The sequence below is a fragment of the Sceloporus occidentalis genome, unplaced genomic scaffold (genome assembly GCF_023333645.1).
Source record: "Sceloporus occidentalis isolate IW3139 unplaced genomic scaffold, rSceOcc1.0.p SCAF_61, whole genome shotgun sequence".
NCBI classification, from domain to species: domain Eukaryota; kingdom Metazoa; phylum Chordata; class Lepidosauria; order Squamata; family Phrynosomatidae; genus Sceloporus; species Sceloporus occidentalis.
The window spans coordinates 5,509,975-5,530,345 of record NW_028317041.1 but is presented as its reverse complement, the minus strand read 5'-3'; the positions used below and the strand labels follow the sequence as shown (position 1 = coordinate 5,530,345).

The 20,371-nt window shown below is 34.1% G+C and overlaps 1 protein-coding gene across 1 annotated transcript in view; it reads right to left on the bottom strand.

The window, feature by feature from the left end:
* Positions 1–2,714: 2,714 nt before the first annotated feature.
* Positions 2,715–20,371, bottom strand: part of LOC149287444 (cystine/glutamate transporter) — a 64,552-nt gene continuing 46,895 nt past the window's right edge. The window contains exons 7-12 of the mRNA XM_089492956.1: positions 16,563–16,686; positions 15,255–15,358; positions 14,354–14,450; positions 7,876–8,025; positions 6,628–6,805; positions 2,715–2,779 (exon numbers count right to left, since the gene is read on the bottom strand). Coding sequence (XP_089349082.1) covers positions 2,715–2,779; positions 6,628–6,805; positions 7,876–8,025; positions 14,354–14,450; positions 15,255–15,358; positions 16,563–16,686 — 718 coding nt within the window. The remainder of the gene's footprint in view (positions 2,780–6,627; positions 6,806–7,875; positions 8,026–14,353; positions 14,451–15,254; positions 15,359–16,562; positions 16,687–20,371) is intronic.

Genomic DNA, 20,371 nt, shown 5'->3' with positions numbered 1-20,371 from the left:
GGCAGGAAGTTTAATTACTGCACATAATAATGTTATTAAACTCCCTATACAGAAAGGTTGTTGGTGAGTTATGTCTACTCACCATATCTTTATATGTCCACTGCAGAATTATCTCATTAAAATATAATGAAAATATTAAACATTACACTTTTATTTTGGATGTCGATATATTCCCTCCCACTGCCGTCCTACCTATAGGGGAACTGAGCCTTTTGCTTTTGGTTGAAAATTTGGAGAACCACCTAGCAACGGTTCCTGTAAGTTTACTGACTGTAAACAATAGTTAATATGATTGCACTTATGATTGTATTTATTTAGAGCACCACCAGATTTCTGAACATTAACACACATTAAGACATACTGCCACAAAAGGGGAAGTCCCTGCTATTGTTAGCTTACAATGTATATGATGAGGATGCTTTCAAGTAGAAGAGGTGATACATCCACACCTTTTCTTTTATATTGGTCTTAAAATTGTGTTACACAGAAAACACACATCTACCAGATCAGGTGCAGCCACAAGCGGAATATGCACAGCCGCATTCTGGCCTTAAAGTTCCAGGGTCGTCAAATATTTGCCAACCTGGTCCTGATTATTATTATTTAAACACAACCCCTAGTGGTATATGCTCAGTATAGGAGAATAGGTCCACCATTGGTAATTACTAGAGGTGGTCCTAGAATGTAAGCAGATTGATGACCCCCTATAGGGTATATGGGAAGAATGGCAGAGATTCCTCAAAGTTGTATCACTTTTTTTTCATCAAACTTGTGATCATAAGTATGATTTATGTGCTTCTGTTTCACGATAATGTAAAATTCAGTGTCTGCGCATTGTAAATAAAGAAAACAGGAGACAATTCAGAAGTTAGGATATTTTTATATTCTTACTAAAAACATTTTAATGGTTCATCAATAGCAACACCTCATTATCACTTCTATACAGTTTAACACAGACAAATGATGTGACTTTAGATAATTGTATAATTGCATATACTTAGCAGCTACTATGACTCTGACACCGTAAAATTAATTTGAGTATAATCTGCCCACAAGTGATATGCATGTGATATACCACAAAATTATAAAGCTCATCTGTTGCTTTTTGTGTTTGTTTATAGGACCATGGATTTGTAAGTTGGATGTAGAAGAACAAAAGTTGTAAATTTAGTTAAGCTTTATTGGCTGACTTAAATGCATTTACTTGCTGTAGGGGATACCTTTATCTCTTCAAATCTGTGATGTTCATTGCCATAACTTCTATAGAGAACGTTTTTCTCTTGGGCTATGAGTAGTGTCTAAATGTTAGGCCATGTTTTATTTGTGGTGATCTTGAAACAACTAGGTCATCTACTGTAGTTTAACTAAATATTCAAGTACATAGACATCTAAAATACTCTTTGATTATATATATATATATATTTTATATATATATATATATATATATATATTGTATACATTACTCACATACAAACAATAAATAGAAGGTAATTATGAGATACATTTATACAGTTTTAGCACCACAGAACTGGCCCAACAATACTTCATTGAAACTGAAATGTCTTGTACTCAGCTGGAACATTTCCTAAATCTTTTTGACATTTATCACTTTCTAAAACCTTGGTCAAAGCTTCCTGTGAAAAAAATGGAGGTTGTATGCCTGAAGCAAGGAAAACACACCTCGTTCAGCAAAACGTGGGAGCCCTTTGAACCCAATTTCAAAGGATTCTGCTTTTACAACATAAAACCTATACACCTTAGACTTGTAGTCTGAACACCTTGGCTTAAAAATTGTGCCATTTTATATATAATATGGTATGACCTTAAAATGTGTTCTATCTGTCAGGTCATGAAAAATTTTGATTGACTGATCCATAATTGTATTTTACAATAAAAAATCTCCACAAACACAATAACAAAGGAAGTATACTATATGTAAAACTAAATTCCTTCTACATGTTTAGTGATAAATGCCAGACACTTTGCTCTGAAATTTATAAAAAATGGTGATTCTCAATGTGAGAAACTACAGTGAAAAATTATATTTTCCATTTTGGTGGGTATATTAAACCTATATATGCAATAAACTAATGCATATATATTTTTACCTACATATGTTGATAGTTTAGTGCACTTAATACAGTGGAACATTTAACAACAACATACATACAGCCTTATGGTTACTCCAACTAGAATCTAGAATACATTTCTATACAGAATTTTTAATGTGCAGTATTTCGATATGTGTTTAGCAAAACATATCTGCCTTGTTGTTTGCAGGAGAAATAAAACATTCAGATGCTCATTTCACAATCTGGAACTGTGACAGATTCCCAACTGTAAAGAATTATTAAAACAGTTTACAAAGCTCAAGGCTTGAAAGGAATAAAGTGTGGAATTATACCAATGCACAAGTTATTAGTTATTGCTACCGCTCATACTAGAGGGTTTTAACTGAGGTGTGCTCTGTGGTTTGCATTAAATTAATGTAAGTGTGGTCAAATAATAATACATTAAAAAGAAACAGCACATCTAAAATGCTTAGAATGAAATATTGCAATTTACTCCATTAATATCTGCACAGTTCTGAGAGCAACCACTGGCACTTTCTTAAATATCTGAGGAATATATATATATATATATATATATATATATATTGTAAAGGCTTCACTGAAGAACTAACAGGACTGCATATCTTCCAGCAAACTAGCTTCTCAGGAAACGTTTTCTTCGGTCGGTACAACTTCCAAAATTATCTGCAAAATCCTGGTCACTTTGTCTATAAAAGAAAAAAATGTAAACAATTATTACATTTTATATATATATATATATCAAGTAAGAAGAAGGGAGGACTGTTTTGAAAGGCTTAAACATCAGTATTCATAATGTTGTATACCTTTTACCTGTCATACATAATGCAGTTTTTATTTGCTTTACATTGATAAAATAAGTCCCAGCCTACTGCCCTCTACCAACAAGGAAGGTCAAATCAATGTCTTAAATGTCTAGAAAATGAAATGCAAAATCAAAGCTTGATGCTAAGAGGGATTTCTAAAATGTATTAGACTTAATACCTTAGACATCAAATTAAAGGATTAACAGAAAGAGAAACTGGTATTTTATACAAAAACTTACCTAACAGTGTTTTATCTGAAGCTATAAAAATAAATGTTCGTTTACTATGATAGCAACAGTCATCCCCACTTTGCTTTCCACTGGGGCCATTATAGTAAATATATACTGAATATATATATATATATATATATATATATATATATATATATATATATATATATTTACTATACATTGACGTGGGTTAAATACCAGTTCTAATGCCTCTGGAGCCAAATTATGGGTGAGCAGGCTTTGTGAAATTGTGTATCTTCATATAAAACCATTACAATAATTTTATTGCTCAACAAATGTCTTCCATGGTACACAAGAATGTGTAACTTTTAGTAGAAAAAATTATGGCAACTTTTTTGTGTCACAACAGTACCCTCACACTGATATACACATAGGATTGTTTATTTAGTTCCAAAATCTACATACATGTCATCATGCATCAGTGGCAGACCATTCACTGTCTTAAGTGACCTTTACTTATCGATGTTGAAGAATATTTTTAAAGATTAATTAAGCCTAAAATATCATCAACGTAAATTAATAATAATTTGGAAAGTATATCTAGGCAGAGGCCTAACTATGGATTAGCAAGAGTGCAGCAAAGAAGCAAAGTCTGGGTTAGAGGGATTAGGCGTGTGTTGGGTGGCGTGTAAAACTCTACCAAGGTATAGAGTATGTTAGCTATGCTACTGTATCTTGATCTATTGCTACAAAGGAATAAAGGTTTACCATGTCAAACAAATGTGTTCTAATCACCATGATTCATTTACATATCCCATACTTTATTTTGTGTAAAGCATGCATATACTACAATAAATTCAGTAGAAACGTGCTTGACTGCAGAACCCTAAAGGTTATTAAGTAAATATCTCTCAATGCAAATATAATGGATTCACTTTAATTATATTTTACACACTAGATATTGTTTACTTCCTCATATTATAGGGGTTTGAAAGAATCCCTAAGCCTCAAAATTTAAAAAATGGTAGTTTCACCTTCGGTTATACTGTATGTGATATATTATTCATTGTTATACAACCCAAAGGAATAATAAGATGTTATTATGGTTAAACAACTATCAGTAAGGGTACTAATGCTGATTGATTTATTGACACGAAGAAACTATTATCTCTGGGATTGTCTTGTTGGCCCACACCAGGAATAAAGCTTGTTAGTGTCCTGCACATATTTGGACCTTGATAATCATTAACATATACCCTTGAAATGTGTCCGTTACATTCATGACTTTTCAGTTTCTGGGAACCTTACCCATGTTACCCATGTTGCGTAAATCCCGCACACGTGTAATAAATAAATAAAGCAAATCTGGGTTCACTTGCTTGAACGGTATGGCCAAGAAGCTTAATTTCTTATTCTCCTTTAAAAACAAATGTTCATTTTTAACCAGAGAAGCCATAGAACAAAATTGGATTAACATTGCCATCTAGTGGTATAAAAAATATCTATAATAGCATTTGGCTGCAAGCATTATCATCTTTTTAACATTTTTATCGCAAACAGAAATGTGTAGAAATCTACTTAATGTTTTGCCAGTTTTATTTTATATAATTAAAAAGATTAAACAATGCCTATACTTATTTTATGGTGCTTTTTGTGCTCCGCACTTAAGCTGCAGGAACAATCCAGGGAATATTAAGTACATGCATATATCCATCTTTATATAGTTTATATGTATATTTATGTTATATGGTGAAGTTAAGGCTGAACGATTAATACAGAATATACCATAGCCAGAAAAATGTATATATGAACTATTCACAAAACCAAAAACTATATCTATACATATATAAAGGCTTAATGTCCAAATGTGTATTTGTTTTACAGGTTACAATACAAATTTTTAACCTCTTCTCAGCCACCTTGGTTATTATCTGAATCAAGTCTGCTAGACTGCTCAAAAGAATCAATTATTGGAATTATTGATAAACAGATTAAGAAAACCCATTGGCTTTTTATTATTATTCCCTACACAAGAGATAGGCTCAGAATGCAATTGTACCATCAGTCGCTCCAAAAACATATATGTAAAATATTTGACAACATGCAGGCTTGAGATTTAGAAAGGATTTTTGGTCATGTTTCAATCATACAGCAGCTACTAAATGTCCTGCGTCACCATATTTTGAGATTTTGAAAGAACTGATTCTGCTTGTCAGTCAATAAGTCTGACAATGCAGAGAATTGCTTTCAGATTTAGATTTACTCGTTTTATGGCCCCCGCCTCATATATGCATTATTTATCAAGCGGAAGCTTGTACCATTATCTGACAGCTGGTGGATAAGAGGGGTTTTCTTTTGTATACAAAATGGATTAAAGTACAGCCAATGCTTGATGAGCTGCATGGTCAGAGCTGAATAAGTCAATACTTCCCAACACTTTAAATGGGTTAAATGTGTGACTAGGGGCATTGCTTTCCTGAGACTTTTTTATGTGATTTTGTCACCAATTGACTGGTTTGTAGGTAACCGAGTAAGGCATTCAGAAGAAGGATTATATATTTTATTTATATAATATATAAATTATTGTGAAATGTAGGGCTGTAGGTCACTAAGCAAGCATTAGGAGATCCTAGAAATGATGGACATCAGAGGAAATAGAGGAAGAGGGATATGGGTCAAAAAGACTGACTGTCTCTCCCGGTTGGGCTGTATGAAGATGTTATTTGTTTGTTAGTATTGACTTATTTTTTTTTTTTTAAACAACTATCATAATCACTTTAAATAATATTTGTTTTATATTTTGTTTGTTAAATTTGAACGGGCTTTTGACCAATAACTCTATTAAGGTGAACCCAAGTCCTCCGTTTTATTGTTGACTATACTTATATAGTTATAATTTAACTATATATTTATAAAAAATATATTTGCGAAATTGTATAGAAATACATGCTTACTTTATATTATTTAAACATACCTAAATATAATCCAGATTCCATACGTTTTAAGAAGAACAAAACTGTTGGGGTTCACCTTGGCAAGATCAAGCCAAAAGTAAGAAAATGCTAGGAGGGCTTTTTTAAAAAAAATGAAATCTGTTCTTTTAAAGAGCTCCATCCTCCCTTGCTGACAAGGTTCAGTAACATTCTGACCTGTATAAAGCGAACAGCTTGCTAGCAAAACATATTTTAATTAGGCAAGTTTTAATTATAGTTAATCCTTAGTGCCAAGCATTTATTTGGTCTGCAGTGGTTGTTAAAATCACATCTGATGATACTGTGCGATGATGTTTACTGCAATCATATCATAGCACACATATTATTTAGCAAAGCTATCTGCCATATGTGTTATTAGGAGGCTTTTTTAAAGATAAATATCATTAATTGTTTTCAGGAACCACAAAAAACTATTTGAAACTTGCATTGTATCAAGGATTTAGCTAGAATGGTAAGACCACCTATATACGGTATAGAATAATAATAAAAGAACATTAAATGCCTAACGCTATCTGTAATCGGTAATGCCAATAGCACTATACAATACCTGAGAATGTCTTGAACCATTTGGGTTTCTTATCCCATATGACAAAGAGGTAGTACGCAGGTACTCCAGTCAGTGTAATTGCAAAGCCGATCCCTGTGTTGATGGGGTCCGAGTAAAGTGACAAGGCAACCATGAAGAGACAGGTGAAGGAAAATAGTGCTGGTATAAATATTGGTACCTGGAAAAGGAAAGGAAACATCTTTGTTTCAAAATCTAACAACATTTATCGAATGCCCTCAGCTAATTTTCTAAAGCAGTGGTTGGAAAATGCTCTGCGTTGCACCCTTTTTTCTACCTATATATCTGAATCTCTCATTGGAGTGTATTCACAAAAGTAGCTTCTCACAGCTGTTATGATGTCGTCAAAATACATTTACCAGAACTTATGAATGATTCAAAAAGAGGATGATGTAAAAAAAAAAAAAAAAGTAAATCTGCGGCAAAGATGGAAAAGTGGCTATAGTACAATAGCAACCCATAGATCCTGTTAATTAGAGAACTTCATTGTTGCTATGGAGATAGCACCATTTTACCAAAGCATTATGAGAAGGTTAGTGTATATATATATCTTATCTTATCTTATGCTCAGTTGCTGATAAATGTCATTTGGGATATGAAAAAATTGGATATCTTAATTTTCAAAGGCCTTCTATTGATTCCACAAGTTAGTTATTTAAAAGTAAAGTAAGAAAAAATAAATAAGCCTGAAAGAAAGTCACCTTTTAAGTTTAAAGTTTAAAGTTTATTCTTGCATAAGTAAACATGGTTTAAAGACACAAGGCTTGTCATGTTTGTGAAGTATTAGTACACAGTGTCATCATTCATGAGAAGGTCTTGAACTACTGACTAAGTGCATCTAAAGACTGCATAAAATGATGCGGAAATGCTAATGTGGGAGCCTCAGACATTATGGAACGAATATTTTATGACCCAGCAAAAGCAATAAATCAAGAATACATAAAAACTGCATAAATAGAACTTATTTCTTCATTCACACCTTGATTGGGTCAACCAAGAAAAAAGAAATATAGAAATTTGAACATGCAACATACGTGTTTCCACATGAATTTGAGTACTAGACCACAAAAAAACAAGGACAGTTTAAGCATCTACACAGATTTTGATTTGATAGCTCCAAATATTTCATACTAGTCTGTACATGACCATCATCCACAATATCCTTTGACAGTGAGAGGCCAGGCTCTGCACATAATGATAAATGTTAAAAGCACACAAAGGTGAGTATACCTTGAAAGGGCGATGCATCTCAGGTCGTTTGTATCTTAGATAAATGAGTCCTCCAACAGCCAATCCAATGAAAAGCCATCTAGCGAAACTCAGGAAATTCAGAAGGCTGTAGATATCCCCAGTGAAAAGCATCACCATTGTTAGTGGATACTGCAAAAAAGAGGTATTCGTACTATTTACATATATATCTATACATATCTATACACATATATAGAAGGAACGCGTGGGAATGTATATGCCAAGAGTCTACATTGCTTCAACATATGTGATGTATTTATGGCAAACCAAACACTGTACAGAGTGCACAAAATGTTGCATGGAAAGACATTCAATGGTATCCATTTGTGAGATATACAGCTGTTATCTACTTAATAATATACTGTAAGTAACAGTGCACTAATTGGGCATTAGATTATTTCGAAAGGAAAGCGGAAAATGTTTTGTTCCATAATGTTACAGGCGTAGTTTTAGTTACAGCTTTAATATAAGAGGTGAGGAGACATTAGTTTGAAATATGTTCTCACGATTGCCTGGCTAATGCATAACATAGGTTAAGAAAAACCCTTGAGTGCCCGGTAGTGGGGGTCGGAAACAATGTTGTACAGAAAATTATCAAAAAGTTTTTCCGTAACTGACAAAAAAGCCAGTAAATGCAGCATTAATAATTAAATTCCATGGTAATTTTGGCAGATGCTTAACATTTACAAAAAAAACCCAAAACATCGGTAGTCAGAATGGCACAGACCTTTTTTTAAAACGCATAAATTGTGCAAAAGGCGCACATGAAACTTCATTGGCGTTCAACAATACGGCTCTGGAGAGTGTCTTAAAATGCAAAGCAAACATATATAAAGTCTCTCTAGGACATAACAATGAAAACAACTGGATCGCCTCCTGTAAAGTACTATTTTTCACAACAAGGGACTCCTATAAATGATGTTGACGTTTTTGAACATCAAAGAAAATAAAAGCTTTGTAGCTTAATTGAACGTGTCTCCGTAGGTATCACCAAAGCTCCTCTATGAAGAGATTTACATGCACACAGTGGCTGAATGTAGACTATTATAGTAGTGTTGGAGGAATTGATGATTTCAGGCCCAGACCATAATGTGTGGAGTACATTTAATACTTGACTTATGCATGAAAATTTAAACTAAGATGTCACTGTCCAAATCTACTTCCCTTCTTCCAATGCTGACCTCTGTTAGAGCTATGAAGAATAACATAAAATGTCACCATGATCAGCCCCATCCTAAGCATGAAAGTGGTGTTATATTATTGTGCTAAATCATTGGTTATGTATAGATCAAATGATTTCTCATAGGGGTTGGGTCTGCATGGATTCTGACAGCACACCTGCTTACATTTGAAAAAGCCAAAGAGGGACACTTGCTTTAGATGTGAGGTTAGAATAATGGAATTGTTTTATCTGACTTTATGATCTATTAATAGCTATTTATGTAAGATATTCAGATTCAGTATTCAAAAGAAGCTTGACTAATTAAAAAATTCTTGCTTATTCTATACAATTTATTGTCATTTTTTTTTTTTTTAGAAAACTATGGTGAAACTGTGATGCATCAACACCCACTAAGTATTTTGAGCGCCTAAAAAACAGCAGACCAAATGACACAAGAGCAGCAGAGGGAGAACGTTGGGGATGAGGGACACTTGGAAGCTGTGTGATATAATACATGGCCTTTTCTATGATGAAGGTCTTGACCAAACTATATTGTTAAAGATTACATAGTGAGCAGAAGAGGATAGAATGATGATGATGTGCAGAACTTCAAGGGTTACATTTTGCTCCACGACCACCTTTCTCATTATACAAGGAGAAGTTTTTGTATTCCAAGCATATGTTACACATTCAGTAGGCTTAGCATGTCTCCTGACAGCATATACTTCAGATGTTTTCTAATCCTCAAGCAGTGCATGAATTATATTTTTTTTTATAGATAGGCTATTAAGCGGTTACATAATTATCCTGCTGACTAATCCTTAATATATCTGTAAAGCTGACACCGAGCATTATTAACAACCTTTAAAATAAAAAATAACTCTCCATCCCTAATGAAATGCCTAATGTCTGCATGTAAGGTGTAATAGTGATTAGTGCCTATGTTGTCAGGCAGTTTATATTTAATCTATGAAGGATAACGGGAGACAGTTAATATTCAGAGGACTCTCATATTATTGAAAGTTAATTAGTAAAACATACCAGAAGGATTAGACACGTATGCTGTGCTCACAATATATGGCATGCTGTTTAGCTTTATATAATGCAGACAAATGCAGCAGGGTTACTGACAAGTCAATACGTAATGGCAATGGTTAGCTATGATATTGATACGAAAAATAACTGAAATGGAAATTATCCCCTTATTGCAAGTTGAGTTCAATAAATCTAGGCCGACAAGAAACTCGAATGGAGGTGTCATTGGGATGGACGCCAAGATCATTTTGAAACATTGGTGGATATTTATAATAAGTCATGATGGTGCAAAGTTTTTTTTTTTGGTGGGGTGTGCCTGCTAATTCTATTTGTTGCTAAGATGGTAAGATCAGACATGTTCTTTATAAACATAGGTGGAAGATTTAAGGGGATAGCATTTAAGTAAAATAAATCAAAACACATTTTTGGATGGAAATATGCTCATTTATATCTATCCATCTCTCTCTTCGTGTTTTGGAAAGAAGAAGTGATATCAGATTTCAGAAGTCACAAAGTTTATGTAACTATACATCTTTTTCTATGCAAGGTCAATAAAATGTATCAACTTTAAAGACTCTGCTTTAAATTGTAGGAGCCTCTACAAAAGAATCTGGAAGATCTCTCACTCATATCTTCTAACCCTCTATTCGCATGCTTATAAATAATCTGCTCCCTCCCACATTCATTCACATATGTACATGCATTCTGTCTCTCTTTATCACACATACAAATGTATGTATACACTTTAGGCCATCTTTCATGACGCATGTACTGCTGAATGAAGAGTATGTACTTTTATTCCAGGATATTTTCCTAAAATTATGGGAAATTGGGTAAAAATTGTCCATAGATCCACTGGATCATATTTCTGCTATGGTACCCAAGATTCCAGCAGTGAATCATTATCCCCAACACACGTGATCAATAACTGTTCATTATTTCTTTAGCGTGTTTCATATGTTTGATATGAATAGCCTTCTCTCCAATATAATGCTTTTACTGTACCCCTGCTAGCTAAATTTGATTATCATTGCAAAATGTGAATGTTTTATTACCTTTTTTTCTTCCGTGAAACATGTTTTTAACCACAGAATCAATTTACTGACTAGTCTTTTTCCATTATAAATGTCTACACTTGTTTGTGTCCTTCATTACCGTGGTGTCTTTGATGAGCCCATGGTGAATTCTCAGACGATAGAGTTTTACTTCACTTCCAATTAAGCAAATTTAGGTTTTATTAGTCATACTTCTGTTTCAAAAGACTTCATGTCTGCGAAAGAGCCTGAAATAATCAGTCCCCTTCCATCCATACAATCCCAGGGAACAGAGACTAATAGGAAGTGATTTACACTCAAGCCTCAGAGAGTTAAATACCAGAAGCAGATGCACAAAACTGCCAGTGAGACTGATCACTGGCTGATGCTGGAAAGCTTTCCAATGGAATAAAGAAACAAACATAATCAGAATTTTTAATCCTTTCAAAACAATACTATTTTAGTTTGAAAAGGAAAGTCTCATGAAAGAAAATGAATGTGCTTCTTTACATTTTAAATGTGGATTTTGAGCAGTCATGTGATGATCTGGTTCCATTTCAAATTAAAATACCAAGATGAGCTGATTATTTATATTGTTAATAAAAAAAACATTCCCCATAGGTTTTCATTAGTCAGGGGGGCCATTTAGGTGATGAAGTCCTTCTGTTGGTTACCAGACGGCAGTAATGACAAGGACTTATAATATGATTCTAGAACTTAAGAAAGGGAAGAAAAGCTGCGTTGGTAACCTTTAAAAACTACTTTTTTTCTCTTTTTTCTTTAGATGTAATTGCGTTTTTCTAAACGATAAACATGCTATGTAACCTTTGTTGAAAATTTCACAATCTGTTTTTTTATGCGTAGTCAAACTTTTGACAGTTGGTGTTATTCATCCATATGGTTGTTAAACAGTGATCAAAATTTTTAATAGTGCATGGCCTGACAAGCAAAAGAGGAGACCCTGCTCCAAAACATATGATATAAAATACTCAAGACTTGGTTGGGACTTTGAATAACCTTGACTAATCAAAACCTTGGAACGATTCCTTCTTCAAATAATATTAAAACATCCCCCCCCCAAACTGTTGTAAACAAGCACATTGTGCCAAATCGGGTGTTAAACTCTCCCTTGCCACTGTAACACCAAAGACATGCAATGCCCAGTTTTAACCAATCATACTACTGCATGAATATCTTTATTATCTAAATCTAAATCTGTCCGTATAGTGTTAGCTGGTGGCCTTACACCAAAAGTTTGTCTGCCAGCATGTTTACTTCATCCAGCCTAAACAGAAAAATGACATCACAAGTATGCTTGCACCGTCGTGCATCTCCAAACTGCAGATGACTGACATCAGGCATCGCCGACAAATTAACTCCTGTGATTGTTAAAGAAGTGACTGCCTCCAGGCTCTATAACCGTCCATATTAGCGCTAAAACTATCTGCAATCTTATTTTAATTATCATTTTATATTCTTCTGGCACAGTGCGCTGACCTACTTTACCATTAATCAGTTAAACGAAACCATATTAATAACCGCTGTATGCTATCATTAGCTAGGAAAGAGAAATTTAAGCTAAATGCTCACCTTTTCTTGTTGGCTTAATATGTCGGGATCGGTAACCTCCTCGTTTGCATACTTATTGCTACAGTAAAATGAAAAACCGCATGAAATATTCTTTATTTGGATATTTTTAATTTTGAGCTCCTGCTCTTTGTGCAAGTTTCCCAAATGATTTCTTTTCTTCTTCGTTAATAACCACTTGTGTCAATAAACTCTCTAATATTTGTATAAGATTTAGATGTCCTCTGTGAAGAGTGTGATCTTCTAAATAAATATATTGGCGTGTATCTTTGGGGGATGGGGACTTGAGTGGATCTGTCTGTAGCAGGTAAAGGAAGTCTCTTATTTTGTATCCAAAATATAGGGTGATAAAGTGCTAAAAACATATTATCTGCCTCAACGTTATTATATATATTATTCTCTGATATACCATGCAATTTATTAAATATATTTAAATCACATTGCTTCCTCTTCCAGGAAAAAAAACAATCAACCCCTTCATGCTTTCAGGACGTTCCATGCTGTCATTAAAACAATGGGCCTTAAACACCACTGTCGTGGCTTAAAAAATGTCAAGGGCAAGCAGCAGTGAACCTGTTGGGTTTTCTGTATAGGGGACTGCTTTGCAAATAGTGCTTACCGCTCGTTTTCAGATACAGTCCCTGGGAAACAAGCATTCTTTCTAGGTCACACAGTCACTCTGATCACCAATTAGTTGTTATCTCCCCACAGAACAAGCGCCAAGGTACAAAGTCTTTAGAAACTTTTTTAATAAATAAAACTATTGTGTTTTTCTCCGTGTGAATATATCTATCTGCAGGCTAAACAATGGTCACGCTTAGAAGATGCTCACTATTAGTGTGTATTTCATAGCAGTACTCTCGATTTCTCATTAACTGCTCTTAAAGTTGATGAGAATTGTCTCTCAATTGTATTGGTTATGGTCCATTTCATTTCATAGTAGGTGTTTTTATAACATCAAATAAATAATCACCTAAATTGAACTGCTTCCTCAGGAATACTCAGTGTCCTTTACTACTTATATTACACAAAACATAAAATTTGTTCCGACGAGGTGACTTTTACTTATTCTTGATTTCCTTATTTAAGTTTTTAGAAAACTGATGAATTTGAAATGTACTGAATAATATTATGGGATATTTAACATTTCCAAAATTATTTCAATGAAATATTTGGCAAGATATTTCAGCCTTCATTATTTTTCCCATTTTATATACAAGTATCTTCTAGTATCCATTATATATATATATATATATATATATATATATATATATATTCAATATAAACAAGCGCAATCTTGCATTAAAAGAAAATGCCAACACGGATGAATTATGGTAGGATTCTACATCAAATTATCAAACTAAATAGTGTTAATTTCAATTTTCTGACTTCAGCAATTGGTCTTATTGCTTTTTCTGACATGGGTATTTACTGTCAATTATATTATAAATGCATTATTACGGAACGGTCTGTTCTCTACATTGAGCATCTGTGTAATCATTTTGATAATTGTGAAAATGATGTACGACATTAAAAAAGTATACAACATAAAAATAATGAACCATGGAAGTAAAACTACATTCCATAGCAATCAAAAAATAATTCTTCCTACAGTTACGGGGACAGCTAATGTTTAGCTTACCAAAACAATGACAGCTGGCAATGGAGTATGTTTGTGAACATGAATCATAGAGAGAATTTCTGGAAGGTGACCCTCACGAGAGGCAACGTAGAACATCCTGACAAACAAAAATAGAAAAAAATAAACATATTTAAAGGTTCACACTTCTGTCAAACTAATTTACACGTATATGTTTAACATATTATTTAGTCACATGGATTTCTTACAAGGAAAGAAACAAATATGTACTGTATATATATATATATATTGTCAGGGCAATCCCTAGTTGGGTGTAGAGTAATGGGCAGGGGACCCCATCTGCAACGCCATGTAATCACCATGACAGACATGAACATAAACATTTTACACGTCCAGGATAGGTGTGAGCTCGGGGTCCTCCAGAGCAGGAGGCCTAGGACATCCATCCTGTTTTACTCTACATAAAGGAAGGCCCTGTTTATTGTATATACTCACAGCCCCGACATGAATACATATACCCACTTTTTACGTTACTGAGTGGGTGGTAGATAAGTGGCCTACCTCTCAGCAGACGTGTCTAAGAATCTAATACAGTGAGGGAATTTAAACATATATGGGATATACATATAATTATCTTGATTTTAAGACAAGACCAGAGACTGATTAATGTCTGCGCCTTTATATCAGGAAAAAAAACTAGATGGGTCAAATGCTTCTTATCTGCATTCACATTTATGTTTCTACGTATGTAAATCTGTGAGTGTGTGTAATATATATATATATATATATATATATATATATATATATATATATATATATATATATATAAAGGCTAAAGCCTAGTATCTTATGTATTCTGTAAGACATATGTAAGTATTTGTCCAGCGAGTTTAGTTTTAACTCTTTTTTTTCTTCTCAAAAAAGATAAAACTATATGACTAACCTGGAGACAGCAAAAACACCACCATTCATGGAACCAAAGCAAGACAACGCAACAAAGATGGGAACTGCAAGGGAAAAGTTACCCAAGAGACGCTCTGCATATGTCTGTAAAAATAGGATTAAAAAAAAGCCTTTTATATACTTTCTGTGCAAATACACGATGGACCTTGCTTATCAGAAGACTATAAGAACAGGTAATTGGCTAAATTTGCATCGTCTAGCGAAAACATTAGATTCGTTTCTGTGTGATTTCTCAAATTGAAATTGAAATGTAGCATTTTGCCCTAGCATTTCTCCTTTTTAAGCTTCACAGATATGTTCTTGATAGTTATATTTATCAATATTTAACCAAAGGCATTCTTGCATGTACTGCTTCACTTTGAGCATTCACTATCATACATATAGCCTTATATTTTTTTCATCCTAATGTTTACAAATGTGTGTGTTCAAAATATGTGCAGAATTCCAAAATATCTTGTCCACAGCAACTACATAAGATATTTCAGGATATTCTGCAATTGTGAAGCTCAATGACCTGGGCTTATTTTATTTTTTTATTAGGGGGTTATTCTACCAATTTTTTTCTATTTCTCATTTTTCTACATCTACACAAATATATATTGTTTTACAGGACATGTTAGACATGTTATTTAGGAGGTGCACCATGTCACGGAAGCCTCTGTGGCCTGGGCTCCTGGAGGGGCATGGGGGCCAGCGTCCTCCTTACAGACTATGAGCCCTGGCCTTGGAAGGTGGTTCTGGGGAGGTGGGTACAATGGGTCCGTTGGGACTAAATCCTCCCCCTGGTACAGGGTGCCACATTTCCCCAATTACCAGAGACTCTAAAGACTGTGGAGCTCAGACGTAGATTTGGGCCACCTGCAAACTTAACTACCAACTTTCATTCATTCGACCTTTTGTGAATGAATGCAGTTGAAAGCATACTTTGGGCTTTGCATATTTTAGTTCTGTTGTTGAATGCCAGATTGTTAAAAGGTTTGCCGATTTTTTTCCTCTTTGAGATTTTCATTGATATCCTTTGTTTATGAATTTCTACTGTACATTCCTCATTCGCAGAAACACAAGTGAACAATTTGATCATAGAGAAAGTGATCTGATTTCCAAGACCATGAACCAAGTAGGTTGGTAAGCTTTTAGATTGATTGAGTGATTATTTCATTTATAATAACATTCTAACAGCACTTGTGAACTTTATATCTACAATACAAGCATACCATACCATATCATCATCCTAAATCAAATCATTGAAGTAGTAGTACTTAGTGCGTAATCTGCTATTCTAACTTACCACAGCTACGGCGTTGGAAAGAAGCAGCTCCTCTGCAGTAATAGTAGTGTAGTAAGCTACGTTTGTTAGTACATAGCCAACTGTAACAATTGCCATTGATATGCATATTGCAAGTGGTATATTTCTGAAAGATAAAAAAAATATAAAAAATTGCATACTCATTTCCTCTGCACATAAATAAAATACTATTTAATAGATTTTTCTGTGTAGTAGGTTTGGTAAACACCTCTTTCCCCATCATGGATATTCACTACATTTACGGAAATGTATTTAGTCTTTTATATCTCTCACTGGCAAAGAAAAACAGCATGGTCAAATTCCAAACTGTAAGATTAGTAGTATAAGTATCAAAATTAAAGGAGGAAGGATCTCCTGTTGAGATATCTATAGGATATAGCAGATGTAAGGTTTCATCTCATTCTCTGTCAATCCATCTACTCAGTTCTTTACAGATGAAAAAAAAGTATTAAAAATAAGCTAAAATTATACCAATGAACATTATATTAACCTCTGTGTCTTTACAGTTTTGAAAGGGGAGCAAGATGGAATATAACCTTTAAAAAATGAGCCCCATCAAGAAGAACTCAATGAAAGAACTTCTTCAGGCCACTCAGATGACATTTAAAAGCCTGATGCAATGTTCTTACCCTTTATCAAACCTATTCTGAATAAAATTGCAGCTGGTGGATGAGAAGAATTTAATAACGCTTTTGTGTTAAATAACACTTTTTTAGTAATAATGGCTTTCATGTGTAAAACAGAGCTAGAAATGCTAGAAATACAAGGAATAATGTAGGTAAGTGTGGTACTATTATTCAGTATGCTATCTCGGACAGACAGTTTTGTTTTCACAAGAAAACTTGGGCTGCCACTTCTGGCTTCAGACTGCACTCTTCCTAAGAACGTACGACCACCTCCGTGACTACAACTTCCAATAAAGAAAATTAAAATGGAGAAAAATGGAAATAGCATTTTCTATTGAATTATCAAGCTGTGCGTTCATGTATTATGCTGAGTAGGGCTAACCCACAAGTGCAGATGAAAGGTTCAGCTCGCCTTGAAGAAGGCTTGATAATACATCAGATGTGTAGTTTCCAATTGAACTATACAAGGACCCTGCGGCTTAAAAGTCGCCGTTTAAAAGAATTACACTTGTACGACTAGTACTACACTTGGGCTAGGTTTAAAGTTAAGATTTACTTTTTATATTGAGGGTGTCAAAGAAGAAGCAAATATTATTATTGGGATTCTAATTATAATAAATTGGTCACATGCAAATATCATTTCATATAATGCATTATATGATGAATTTCTTGACTCAATTCCATCTGAAAATATTATTATCAATTTTTTACTGAAATGACTCAAAAATGCTAAACTTACTCGAGGCCGAGAAACAGTTGTTTATTGGTCCACCAGGTTTAAAATCAACTCTCGCACGACTTTTAATAGCATGCCTATAGTAGGCTGTACCGAAAGTGGTATTTAAAATCAAGGATTTCTGAGATGATATTTTAGGCTAAATTATTTTCTGAAGACCTATTCTTACTCCTGTCCTGATTTCTTCAGAATCTTTTTTGAACTAGTTGTGGTATGCACATTGTATTAGTTCTGAGGGCCAGACTGGTGATAATGGGGAAGTCCAGGCACTTTATAGCCAGTAGCCACCTGATGACGCCAATGCGGCCAACAGCTGGATATGCACGGCTGGACGCTATGGTTTTATGCTGTAGCGGCAGGTCAGGTGCGTGTATGGCGCTGTTGGCGCGCATTTGACCAGTCAGCTAGATGACCAGACCACATATGTTCATTCTTATGAATGGTATGCATTATTAATCAAAATCAGGTAACTAATTTTTTTTTTTTCCATGAATTCATTTAATTTTCAGCATGTTGGAGAAGCTCTGACTATATTACAGGATCCATGATCTTTAGCATGCCGGCACAATGCATCATTTGTATCAGTACGACACATTATGGCTACCATTAAACATAACCTTCATAGCTTGTTCTCGGTTTATATCACAATACTTTAAAAGAATGGATGAGTACACGATACATGTATTCTCCCATTAAATCCATTTGGCAATAGTGCTTTACATTGCTATGACAATATGCATAAGATTTTACAAGGCCAAACTAGTTAAACATATTGAATTTCTTAATCAATGGTAAATTCATGCTTCGGACCTCCCTGGGGCTTATACGGCAGATCAGTAATCATTTTAACACGATGAAAAGCAGCATTCATTTGTGTTTAAATTGGTGTGCCCAGGGATGGATATCAAAGGGACATCTTCAAAATTGTTTCATGATTGCATTCTCTCACACTTCGAAACTTAAAATAAAATGGTAGTGTGTGTAAACATACTATTCATGTCCAAAGTCTTTGCTATGCAATTATGCATCCGCTGCACCCTATTGTTCTCAGACAACAGGCAACAATCAAGGTTATTTATGCAATATTCTACACTAAATCAGTTTTCAATCCAGCTATCATATTTATCTTGTATGTGTGGCCTTGGTGTCAGTTCTGCAGAGACCAAACAGAATGTTCATTAAAAAAATACAGTATTACAAGCAAATCATGTTAATCTTATTTTTATGTTTCAAGCAATAAAATAAGGTCTAGCACACATTAACCATTAACAATCCCAGGGTTACCTAAACTAAACAGGGACTCATCCTTATAAAGTATTTTAAACCTTTTGTGAAAAGGTTTGATGGTAATAATGACAACAGTGAAATACGATAAACAAGACAACTGATTACTAAATCCTGCTCTGCAACAAAATAAGTGCACAGTGTTTTAAAATTCCACTAATTTGAAGTACACATCAGTAATAATTTAACTGAAAAATTATGAGAAAAATATTCAGAATCAAAGAATCCTTTTATAATACCCTTACTGTACATTTGAAATGCAATATGAAACAGATGACAGTTGTCATTATATTACAAGTTGCTGCGTAGTGTGTACCGTGTTAACCACGTATAAACCCCTTCTACAAAAAAACGAAGAACAAAAAAGCGAACACGAAGAATGGACACGAATATTTGCCCGAACCGAACACAGGAACAGGGATTTTTCCCACAAAGACATGAATACGAACATGAAGAGTTAGCCGGCGCCCAAGTCTAGTATATATAAATACTATGTATATATATATATATATATATATATATATGGTCATAATACATTTCTGTGAAGGACTGGTAAGGTTAAAACATTCAGAATAACTCAGAATAGGCTGTTTTCACCAAGCTAAACTTAGAAATAATTTATTTTAATCAGTAAATCCCAGCTGCGCTTCATTGATTCCACATAGGGATTTTTTTAAGTTGACATACACAGTATGCAAGTTTTAAATATATACCAAAATAAATAAAAAGAGTGGAATGTATTTTTAACAACATTAGAAAATATGTATTTTATCCCAGAAGGTTCTCATATGAATGAATTATTGAATTTTTCTGAATACCTGATTTATGAGCTGGATAACACTGCCTTAAGCCCAAATCATTTCTAATAAAACAAGACAGACTTCCTAAAGTTCATTTCCAACATAATATAACATTCAAAAAAGCCTGTATCTACTGTATGCACCGTTCAGCAGGGACCCCTTGCAGAAAACCATCCATCAAAATACCATGTGGTATCAGAGTGAATGTAGGGCACACGGAAGGCTACACACAAAAATTAGGGGACACTTATAACCCCTGATGAAGTTAAATAGGGTAATTAATAGACTTGTGCATTTGTATTCAGGCGAACATGAAAACGAACACAAAGTGTGCGTTTTCGTTGT